We start from the raw sequence: 12562 nt of genomic DNA on the forward strand, positions 1-12562 counted from the left end.
GCTATAATTTTAATTTAAAAAGTAGAATTGCACTTCTAAAAAAGCAGACTATTTAATAAACGAATTAAAAATAGAGAAAAAAAAGCTGAATTGTCCAAAAAGAAAAGTCCAATCACGGTTCTTGAATAAATTGTTCAAAATAAATTTTCCTGCCGCCTATCAGTAAATGCGTTTTGGTTATCACGAATGGGATACGAACTAGAATGTGAATGACCGAAATTCGGTTTCTTTCAGGAGCGCTGTGGGCCTTTCTTCAACGGCTAGATAATGTTACACGAGGAGCAATTCTAGCATGAGTAGAGTCATCATGATACCCGGGCTGAAATGTCAATGGCATAAATACATGCATGAAATACAGGACGGTAAAGTACAAACCTCAAATAGCCATCTCATTGATCTTGCAATCCTTATTCCCCAATGCACAACCCGTGCCCCAGTACATCAATAGATTACAATTTACAGCGGTACAAAAAAAATCACATTTTACTTTTCCAGTCTTCGAATAACAAATGTACCTTCATTACAATGAGTGTCTATATTTACGGCAAGCAAAACAGCCTCCCGGCTGCATGTGTACATGCATTGATAATTCTGTTTACCTGCGAGTTAATTGAGTTCACTTCCGGGATAAACATGTTTGCTCTCTGAATTCCCAAGGCAAATTGCGAGTGGGAGATGTATTCTGGGTTCCCCGATTATAGATCAAGGAACATCGGATGTAATATTGATCGTAATGCAATGAGCTGCGGAGATGGCTTACTTTAATTTACACAAATGTAAATTACTTGCAAGACTGACTTGTGAAATGAAGTTATGGAAACCGCATAGCTAGGCACAAAATCGATGTGCGGAACGTTCATGCAAATTTCATGTCGAATTTATAAACATTTGAAGCCATATAGGGTCATGTGCATTTATCCCAAAAAAGTACCCCTCCGTCTGGCTTGCTGTCATTTAGAAGAAATCAGAAATGTTTTTTTCACAACGATCAGTCGATTGACTGATTTTTGGAAATAAGGAGTGCTTTTGACGAAATCGTGTTGCACGATCAAAAGGTTGTGCATGTTTTTTTTTCCTCGTAAAGATTAATCTCACTGAGCTGAAACTTCAACATTCGTCTTTGGATTTTGAGTAGTTCTATTACGAACAAAATGCGTGAAAGGCAAAATATCCTACATGCCTTTTTAAAACACTGAAATGTCCAAAGTTTGTGGCGTGACGAAAAAAAAAAGATTTCCTTCTCTTTAACAAATTAAGTTCACTACTTTGTTACACAAAGTGAATGTGTTTGTGTTTAAAATATTCACATGTTCAGATAATGAACTTCTAAACCAAACTGCCGTTACATAAAAAAGCCCCAGGCCCAGCTTACTTTACGTTCAACAATCTATCACAGATTATGTCGTGACCATAGTTTTACTTAAAATGCATCTCTGATGACCAGCGCATGGCAAGTCGGGGTAATTTGAGGTACATGTATGTAAATCAAGGCAGAAATAATTGGAAAACTGGAAATTTAAAGGGAAGTTCAATTAAGGAAAAATGAGGGATCGAATGAGCGCAAGCGTTGAAGATACTATTGATTTTCCCCCTTCATATTTGAAGTAAGTATAGAAACAGGTGTTAGAGCCGTGGGTGACAAAAGCTAGACTTTCAGCAAGTCAATCCCAGATTTTTTTTTACGAATTGACAGAGAATGTATAAATTAATAAGGCCTGGGCTGAAGGGTGGATAGGAGACTTGCAATGAGTCTAGTTTACTACAAATCTCCAGCTATTTCCAGGAGAATTTGTAAATTTCGCTAAATATAAAGTCCATCAAACACATGGGTTTCTGTCAATCCTGGCACAGTGGCATAACTGGGGGGGGGGGGGGGGGGGGGGGTAAATGGGAGGGGGGAGGGCACCTGAGAGTGCATTTTTTTTGGAGGGGGGGGGGGGACACAGTGGGAGGGGGAACCACGGGGGGGGGGGGATCAAGGGCCTTAGACATCCCAAGTTGGGGGGGGGGTGGGACGTGCCCCCCCCCCCCCCCCGTGTTTGATGGACTTTATACGAAACCCTATTTGAACATTATACAATGATATCTATTGGATGGCATAAAAATGTACACTGATTGTTTTATCCAGTACAATACCCAGCCTGTCTCATTTTAGCCCCAGTCTAGGGCCGATCTATTGGACTAAACACACTGTTCTCACGTACAATGGCCCTAGACTGGGGCTAGTCTAATTCCTGACTGCCATCGACCATATCATATTCCTAGATGCGGTGGTCTCCATGGCACTCATAAATTTGAATAATTTCAGGCCCGGACAACAACCTTGCTCGGAGACAAATTCCTTGAGAATTCCGTGGCCAAATTCAAGTTAATCTGGCGGGGGCCCCTGTTTCATTTGCACGGTAAATCCTCGGAAATTGAAGCAAACAGAGAGAAAGTGAATCAATCTCAGCAGGTGAAGTGGACTTAATGAGGATCAGTAGCCTGAGGGCAGGTACAGTGGAACACCTGCAAGAGAGGTCGGGGTATAAGACTTGCCAGGCAGAATATCGATATTCAACGTGTGAAGAAAACATCCTCCCCCTGATATTTGCATGAGTATTTGGCATATCGTAGTTAAAACAAAACCTTAAGTAAGACAGGTTTATAACATAATTAACGAGTCATCCACCAACATGTGGATCCATACCAACTGATAAATACAAAATATGTCACAATGATAAACAATATTACTGGTGAGTTGTTATCCAAGTTGAGGGCTCCACAAGTTCTAGCTACTCAATGTATCTCATAAACCATTCCCTGTGGCGGTGAACATAACATTAACTTTTGAAGGGCACTGCCAAAATACAGGCAAGATTTAGGGAAATAAAAATTACTCGGCCAAACACCACCATTCTGTTGTGTTCTGCAAACCAGTAAACCTCATGCACAAAAGGTTTATCATGCCTAAACCACAGCCCTCTAACTCCACCTTATTAGTGGGGCAGATAGGGGAGATATTTGGGGGAATGGTGCCTTTGATGATACAAGCATGGCATTTGGCACACAGTCAGAGTATGTCTTAAGGAAGCTATGTGGCTATAGGGCCATCGCAGATTTTGAAAGAAAAAAAATGAAAAAACATATGTAGACTAACAAGCAATTTTCAAAATGGCTGCCATAGCTTGTTATTCTACCTGTATTTTTTTTAAGGACAAATCTGCGATGGCCCTATAGCCAAATATCTTTCTCATGGCATACTCTGTGTGCCAAATGCCATGCTTGTATCATCAAAGGCACAATCCCATCACCCATCTGCCGTAGTACATGGTCTTATTCCAATAAAATCTCAACTTGTTTTTAGCTTGGCAATAAGGTATTTTGTCCCATTCCCATTCTGTTTTTTTTCTTCATAATTTTTTTTAGGGAATAACTCCCTACGATATACTCTTCTCTGCATCCAACATCTATACATAAAATACAAATATGCTACACAATACTTCATATATAATAAATATGCGACCTGCTCCAAATCAACATACAACAAATAGTACTGATTGTTGTTTTCAATATTACATATTTCATGGGGAATTTGTGAAATGCAAGTTACGAAGAGACATGATGAATCCATTTTCAATTATCTTGGCATGACAATCAGAGATGCCACCAATATATCAATAAAAAGCCTGAAACACTACTAAAAAACCTGAAACTATCCTTACCCCCTTTCAAAAATGAGTTTTCTGGATGTTTCAGACCAAATCCAGCACTTTTAATTTGTCACACTTTTGAAAAAAAACCCTGAATTCAGGCTAAAACCTGAAAAGTGGCATCTCTGGACAATGTGATGTCAGCAGACAAAGAATGTGACTAATTAAGCAGCGGAATCCGGACATGTATTAAAAAATCTGCTGATCAGATCATGTCATGTATGGGTAAAGTAATTTAATTATCAAGACTAAAAAATCTCCCTGGCTGGTTTAAAGACAATGAATAGAATGAACAAGACAGACTTTTGGTAAAGGAGCAAGATCCATTACGATATAACGGACACGTCTCACTTTTTGTGGCCTTGTTAGTACAGTGAAACCTCGTAAAAGTGTGGGGTAGGCCCTGTGGTTGGGTACTGTACATGTATCACAGGTAATGCATTATACATTTATAGGGTCCCAAGAAATCTGGCCTAAATTGAATTTTGCCTGATTTCTGTCAATAATTGGCAATCATCAGCTGACTATCATATTTTTGTCTATAATGTTCAATAGAACACCCCCCACCAAAAAAACCCCCAACAACAAGATGATGTACTTCATCATCTATCTGTCCCAAAACCAATTTTTATGTCTTTAAATGATTGAAACCAGTTCCAGGTTTTTATCCCTTCCACTTCGGACAAAAGAGAAAGCTGAATAGCAGATCAGCAAACAGGCTAGATGCGTAATAGTGGCTGTCTGTCTAAAGCAGCTGTTCACATAAACAGAAAGGTGTGATGTAAATAAAGAAAGAGGGACCATTTGTTTTCTAAGCTGGTGTGCGTCAATGACAGTACTTGGCTCATAATATTGATTTATAAAGTCCAATAGGCAATATTTTTTTTTGTATCGAATCAGGGCACTGTAAAAAAATAATTTCTGAATACCAACAAAAATTGTAAAAATGTAAAAATAATTTGTGCGTGGTAGCAATGTGTAAGCTTAAAGGTAGAGTCGACCATCTGCAGCTATCCAAAATGTAACCAACCAAATTAATGACAAAAATCTTACTTGGTTTAAAGATAGTCATGGCACTTAACTCCCTGTGAAATTACTCCTTCTGGCAAGATGTCATTTTGAAGAAAACAATAACAGAATGTCGATTCAATCGCTGTGTCAAGTGACACATTACTGGAAATTTCCGTTTCTAGTTAGGTGAATCCGTGAATGGTTGCAAGTGTTGACATTATGCAAATGCGTGCGCGGTAACTACCATTTGTCGGTTCAGTGTGTGACATCACCTAACTACAATCAGCTGAACGGGATTCATGTCCAGAATGCTGATTTCGGGATTGTGTCACTACAGGGTGCAATTCAAAATATGATGACGACTTTTGAGTTGAAAATTTTATCCAGAATATTGTGTTTTCTAAAAAATAGACAGCATTCACAGAGCTAAAACTCCTTCGGGCTAATTGTTAAGCACCCGTCTGTAGATTTTGAGCACTTTTGTTGCTTCAAACGAAAAAAAAAAAAAAAACATTCATGGAGTCCAATGTATGTGACCTTAGTTAAAACATATGTTTATTTTACATAAATAATATATAATAAGGGGATCTTAAATAGATTCTGGGTGTATATACATTATAATTATTTTTCAATACAAATTTTTTGTATTTCATTCTAGAATTTATCTCAAGTTTGTTTTTTCGAGTAAAGCATGAAGAGTGGAGCAACTGCTATTGTTTGGTTGTATAACCTCGTTAATTTTGAAATTGGGAGGAAATGATGAGTTTAGAGTCATTGGTGCCATGTGGACTTCCCTCTGGGTATTGATCAACAAATCAAGAATTTGTACAAGGAGGAGTCAATATGCGGTGTGCCTGCAAAGGCCTGTTTATAAAATGAATAGATATTACAAACCAAAACAAAAGAGTATGGGCTCAGTGCACCAACGAAAGAGGGCGCCCATTTACCTTGCAACGACGTCCCATGGGCGGGACATTTAGCTGGTTGACGCGCACCGTTCCTTGTGTGTGACGCACGTACACCAGGGGATTTGTACTATGAACACGCAGTGGTACGTACGGCCGCGTGTCACGGCAAAATTGCGGTCAGGCAAGATGTCACCCCCAACTGTTCTTTCTTTGCCGGTGAGGGGGTACTTGTGAACGAAACGGATTGAGCAGTGTTGTAGTATACTCGTACTCAGTACTCGTACTCGAGTACAACTTGCATTACTTTTTTTTCGGAATACTCGTACTTGCATAAGTACTCGACTTTCAAAGTACTCGGACTCAAATTCACGGTACTCGTACTCGAGAAGCAAAGTACTTGGGCTCACCTATTCGAAATCGTACTCCGTCATCAAAGTAATTGTACTCCATAATAATCTCCAAATGGAATTGAGAGTCTTATTTTTTGTAAGGTTGGTTTCGAGTATCTGGTTTCCAAAATGGAAACCAAATAGTGGAATTCAAACTGAATTTAAAAAAATCTGGATTTAAATCCCACTGCTTAGTAGCTACATGAAGTTGGGCCCTGGCTCACTCATAAGCATCAGAATGGGGTTTGCAATAACAGAAAGCAGAGGAAACAGCAGTTTGTACAGTAAGTAATTGCACCATGATTGATTGATTCCCAGCTCATTGGCGCTGGTAGCGCTGTCTATGCCTAGCTGGAGTTGGAGGCTTGAATGTCCATATTTGGGTCTTGGAGTCTGGGCTGCACGGCCGGACAACCAGGCCCCGCTGGGGCAGGTGGTCTAGACACAGGTGGCTCAACTGGTGACGGAGTCTGCTGCCCTCTCTTGTCCACTTCTGTAATGGTAATATGGGAATGGTGACTTTATGGGTGCAGACCAGTGAATAAATTATTATAGACCCCAATGATAAATGCCCTGAGTAAAAACACTCACAAAGTCACGCAGGTTTGTTTATGGTGTAAATTGAGGATTGTCTATTGTTCGCCTTCCGTTTCCTCTGTTAATACTTTTTTGCAACATTTGCTTTTGCTACAATTTTCAAAAATGAATGTATTTGCAGGATTAGTATGTTATAGCAAATATTGTTAAACTGACTTGCTTCATGTTTTGGTTCGGAGGTGCTGGAAAATCCAAGAAAACCAAGCATGTTTTTGTAGTCTGGTTCCCTGACCCCACTTAAGATTAAACTGAGCAATTTATAGACTTTGGGGAATTGTTAGGTCAGATAATCAGTCTAGCAGGATTGTACCCCTTCACTGGTGTGTAAACAATTGCAAAGAAAATGCGGAATAACTAAAATGAAAAATTAGGAGCAGTTGTTGAAAAAAAAAGAAGTTTTCTCCAACGCTGGTCGGCCGACCAGCGTTGGAAAAATACAAGTTTTCTTGAAAATGTCAGAGCCACAATTTTACAGGATGCTTTGGACTGTCATTCCGTAACAATCCAGTAAGATATTTCGTGATAATTTGATTATTTCGTTTTTTGATGTTTGCAAATGTTGTATATTCCCTTTAACTGCATGGCTACAAAACCCACGAAAAACCAGAGAATTTGATGGCATGCAAATCGTGATTTGGCCCACACACGAAAGTTTGGTTGTATTTACTGCATGCAACCTTATAATGCTTGCTAAAAGAGGATGGCAGTTCGATGAACACTAAGAAAAAAATTGAACATGGCAAGTACAGTGTTCTGGAAGTCAGAGGTTCAAATCCCGTTTCAGTCAATTTCTTCATTTAAGTTTTTTTTCCTTCAAATTTTTCGTTAAAGATTCATCTAAAAAAATCATTCTGTACAAATACAGAGAATTCCCCAAACAGTGCTATATGTTTGTAGTCATTTTTTTTTTATTGTATGCAGGACCCCAATGGAAACCAGTTTAAAACTGTTTGGGCATACCCTGGGTAAAGCAATGTAATAGATAAATAAATTCTCTGATTGAATCTCTTGTCAAAAAAATCTTGGCACTCTGTTGTATGAACCGGCCCTAAAACTGAGATTAACTGTGACTTAAGACCTGGGCATTCCTACCTGTTTAATTTCGTTGCTTTGGCAAGTAGTTAGGTAGACCCTAGTATCAGGCACTGATGAACTGACGGTCAGACACTTGAATTGTTGCTGGACTGTGTCCTCTTTGGTTAATGACCATGCCTAGATAAGATCAACAGAACAATTCGCACATCCCTTAATAATGTCAAATAGAAATTACACAGTATTAACAACTACATATATAGGGCGAGTGGAATACAGAAAAGTATAGATGAACAACATCATTTATCTTCCAGTAATTTCGATGCACAGTAAAGACGCAACATGCTGTGCAATATGGATCGTGTGATATGGGATTGTTGCCATGGAACAACCAATCAGGTTCGAGGATCAATGATTCAAGTTTGTTGTAATACATACTGAAATATAAACAATGTGCAGTTTACTATGCTTTTTTTATTTATTTAATTTTTTTTGAACACACATACATTTCATGTTAGAATATTTTCTGTAAGTAACAAGGATCCGATACTCTACTGCAGAACAATATTTGCAAAAAGTCAAATCACCGAAAAGTGGTCTCCTTCAGACAAACAATCAGTGCATTATGCACCCAACCCCCACCCAGTGGCATAGCCAGGATCTAGTGGGGGGGGGGGGGGGGGGGGGTGTCCGCGCAAAAGGACGCTCTTCTTAATAATAACGAAGAATTTGCTAAAGCGCCTTTTCCCAAGGATACAAAGCGCATACAAGAGAAAGAAACTTAATGCGTGAAAAGGTAAGTTTTTAAGTTTTTTCTGAACTGAGAAATGGAGATGGAGTTCCTGAGAGCTTGTGGTAGATTTATTGCAGAGCTTTGGAGCCGAGGAAGAAAAGGACATCTCGCCAGCGTGCTTTTTAGTGATTGGGCGGATAAATGATATGGCAGATGATGAACGGGTAGTGCGAGTTGGGACGTGGCGTTCCAAACAGTCAGAGATGTAGCCTGGAGTCAGGTGCATGAGTGACTAGAAGACTAGTAGAACAATTTCTTCTTCCTTACGAATTTATTCACATTTCATAACGCCGAAGGGTTAATGGAATTAAGGGGATTAGGATCGAGTAAAAATTAGTCCTCTTCTGATTAAATAATACTCAAAAAGATACTTCAAAAAGACACTTCCTTTGCAAGCAAAAAAGATCAGTTTTTTTATGTAAGGGGTAACTAAGGGGGGGGGGGGACCTGGGAAATTGTGGAGGCACGTGCCTTCCCAGGCCCCCCATGCCACTGCCTCACCCCAATGTACAATGTACATGTGTCTTACACAACCCCATCTATATAATAAATTAGCAAAATTCTACTCTGTTTTCTGCCAACGTTTAAATCTTAATTATATAACCGACATACAGATCCTTGTCATTTGATTGGTGGAACTCACATCACATGACATTCGTTATTGCTCCCACTCACGCCGGGGCTCAAAAAGTACTATCTGCCCATGGGGAATGGGAAATACTACTGAACAGTTAGGATCATTCCTGTTCCATGACGCGGTATTTGTGTGCAAATGCATGCTGGTGTGCGATCAGCTTTGCACTTAGCGTGAATTGTTCCAAAGAGCCAGCACTACAGCTTTGGTTCAAACATTTTCGTGAAGGGGTGGTTTTGTAAGAGAGAAATACATTTTCCACCAATTTTGTATTGAAATAAAAGTTCCAATATATCAAATGACAAGGATGTATATGTCAGTTATAGAAAACAAATATTGAGTGGCTTTAATTTGTGAAATGGGAGGAATATTATCGCTCGGTAAAATCTGGACTTTTTCAGTTCACTCGTGAGATGGAACAGTCCAGATTTTACCTTGCGATAATATTCCTCCCATTCCATTCTGAGCCACTCAATAATTGTATACTAGTATGCGATATGCCACTTTTGTTCCCTCTTTCCATTACCCTACTCCTAAGTAAAATAGGCCTTTATAAATTATTTGAATCTCCTTCCCTCTCTGTGGGTTATTTTACGACCCTACCCGCCCCCTTTGAAAACAAGCCTAAAAAAGCTGGTCCCAGGCGTAACAAGTGACAGCTAGTCGGTGAGCTGGCGCAAAGAGGATACCAGGCTTGCCCTCTGTGACCAGGCAAAAAGAGGTAGAAAAAGCTGGCCTGACCTGACTCTGATCCTGAATCTCGCATGGAATGATGGACGGGGCCCAGGTGGTTCCGGTGGTACGTGGGGCCGAGTCCAGACACAGCTCCCCTTGCTGTAGCTTGCCATATTGCACATTTCCTGAAGCTGGAATTCTGCAACAAGACAAAACAGTCAATCTGTCATCTTAGTGACAGACATGCATGTTTCACAAAACAAATAGGTTTTGTTTTTGAAGTGCCTGCTGTAGGCTTTTTTTTTTTTTTAGCAAATGAGGGCGCTATAACACACTATTGTCTGGGTACAAACAGTAGAAAATATCACATTTATCAAAGCAAATTAGCAACTTTCTTTAATCTATAAAAACTAAGCTTTTAGAGCCTCTTGATCAGTCATACCATTTCTATTGCTTTGTTCATCTCATCTTCACACTGTATAAGGATTTTCATAAAGCTGATAAGGGGTGATTTTTTTCTCTAAAGACACTGAGATGCCGTATGCCTTCTTGTTATTTATGTAAAAAAGGGGGAGGGGGGGGGATGGCCCCTTTTGACTCCTCTAGACCAATGTAATCAACCAAGTTGTTCCTTCACCAAAAAAAACATTTACAGATGCTTGACCAATTGCAATATGTGTCATTTTCCAAAAATCAATAGGAACCTAGATGACAATTAAAAAAAACCCCACCTTTTCTGAAACTTTTAAAGGGTGTCTCGAGTAGCTCACCCGGATCAACTCGGGTAAAGGCAGACGGGTTAGCCACGTGACACCCTTAGCCGTGGCCGTAGCCACTGACAAAAGGCCCATTTCGGATTGGGTCTTAGTTTGAGATTTTACTGCTTTTCAGTCAATCGCAAAACTCAAAAAAGTTGGGCTGGAATTATAGCCTCAAAAGTTGCAATGAACTCAATGAATGATAACCAACAACTTTTATGTCCACTTTAGATTTCTGCTGTCCGGCCGCCATATTTGTCTGAATCTAGGGAATGAACAATGCCTGGTACTTCCACCAGTGACTCTGCTCCACGAGCAGGGTCTGTGGTGGCTGACCTGGGTGAGCCCCGAGAATGACGTTAAGAGCTAATTGAACGGCACGGGGCTTACCCATGGCCACCCGGGTGAGCTAAACGAACGTACCCAAAAATTAGAAAAGACAAGACCTACCTGAGTTCTGGGTAAATGTTCTCCAGGTACCACTGAAAAGGCTTGCAGTTCAACTGCTTCCTTAATTCTCTCCTGCTGTCCACACTGATGACAGGGCAAAAAGTCGGGAACAATATTTAATACAAATTACACCCAACTTTGACAATTCATAAATTCATGATGGAATTTCCGATTACAATATGCCATGAAGAAAATCTACTTCTCTTTCAGAATCTACCAATAATTCATATTTGACTGATTTTGCAAGACAAATTTTTCCAAATGCTTTGTTTGTTGAAAACGTAACGGAGTGTCATACTTTCCAAATGGTTTCCCCCTGGCCGAAGGCCTCGCATTGTAGAAGTACTGTTTATAATCATCCATCCACACTTCCGCTGTTCGTCTTGTATTTCTGTAAAATGGAAACCAAAGAGACCGCAAATAAGTCAGTCAGCCACACAGTGTTGTTTAAAACATGATGTTCAAATGTACGCCCCTACTGTGACCATTATTGACAGTGTTGTAGCACTCGAGTACTACTCGAGTACTTTTTCTTGGAGTACTCGTACTCGAATGTCAAAGTACTCGTACTCGATCATCAAAGTACTCGTACTCGAATAGCAGTACTCGGGGGAAAAATTGTGTAGCTTGACTATATATACCACGGCCTTATTTTATCGATGCTTTCAGTTTGAAATAGTTGATTGCATTGTGGAGAAATCAAAGTTTCCTGATTTTCCTCTGTGCACGTCAGGACAAACACATTTAACAGCCAACCGTGAGTGGGTCGATCTGTATATCGGTTTGACTGAGCCTGGGCCAATTACGCACAACAAACCATTTGCCGTATGGCCGCATTCGGAAATACAAGTACTTGTACTCGTACTCGGAAGAAAAGTACTATTACTAGTACTCGTACGTACAAGTACTCGTACTCTGAGACCTGTTCTTGTACTTGGAGGTACAAGTACTCGTACTCGGCAACCTAAGTACTCGGCATTACTCGGCACTCGGAAAAAAGTACTTGACTACAACACTGATTATTGATAAAGACTGTTCTCTCCAGACTTCTGGTCCTAACTCCTGAGGTACTAACTCCTAAGGTACTTACTCCTTAGCTACTAAAATTACCAGTATTGAAGTTGAGTAAAAATCTTTAGAGGTCATCATAAGTTGGGGGAGTTAGGCCTAGTTTTAAGGGTTTATGACTCTTGATCAGAGGGTCAGGGGTTCGAATCCAGCTGCTGGCCATATGTTGTGTCCTTAGGCAAGCTACTTCATCCCCACTTGCCTCTCTCCACCCAGGTGTATAAATGGGTACTGGCATTAGCTGGAGAGTAATCTGCGATGGACTAGCGTCCCATCCAGGGGGAATGTCACATTCCCAGTCGTTTCATGCGATTGAAATCGAAAAAAAAATTACCGGCCTGATTGGCCATGTTGGCTTGTGACAGAATACTTCAAGGTCACGAGTCAGGTCACGAGTTATGCAAACAAACTACGACAAAAGCATTTACTTTTGACCAGTTGCAAGCAGGCAGAAGGCCTGTGGGGGGTGGGGGGGGGCGTGAGGGGGTTGTTGTTGTTGTGGGGATGGGGTGTTTTTTTTCCGAACGACCACCCCCCCAAAAAATTGGCCGCAGG

General features: G+C 40.3%; 1 protein-coding gene across 1 annotated transcript in view; it reads right to left on the bottom strand.

The window, feature by feature from the left end:
* Positions 1–5860: 5860 nt before the first annotated feature.
* The window catches only part of LOC119742745 (polypeptide N-acetylgalactosaminyltransferase 16-like), a 52045-nt gene continuing 45343 nt past the window's right edge, over positions 5861–12562 (bottom strand). The window contains exons 11-15 of the mRNA XM_038218918.1: positions 11238–11330; positions 10940–11023; positions 9798–9930; positions 7690–7809; positions 5861–6493 (exon numbers count right to left, since the gene is read on the bottom strand). Of these exons, the coding sequence (XP_038074846.1) occupies positions 6320–6493; positions 7690–7809; positions 9798–9930; positions 10940–11023; positions 11238–11330 (604 nt within the window). The 3' untranslated portion in view covers positions 5861–6319. The remainder of the gene's footprint in view (positions 6494–7689; positions 7810–9797; positions 9931–10939; positions 11024–11237; positions 11331–12562) is intronic.

This window comes from Patiria miniata, unplaced genomic scaffold (genome assembly GCF_015706575.1).
Source record: "Patiria miniata isolate m_02_andy unplaced genomic scaffold, ASM1570657v1 HiC_scaffold_6, whole genome shotgun sequence".
Lineage (NCBI taxonomy): Eukaryota > Metazoa > Echinodermata > Asteroidea > Valvatida > Asterinidae > Patiria > Patiria miniata.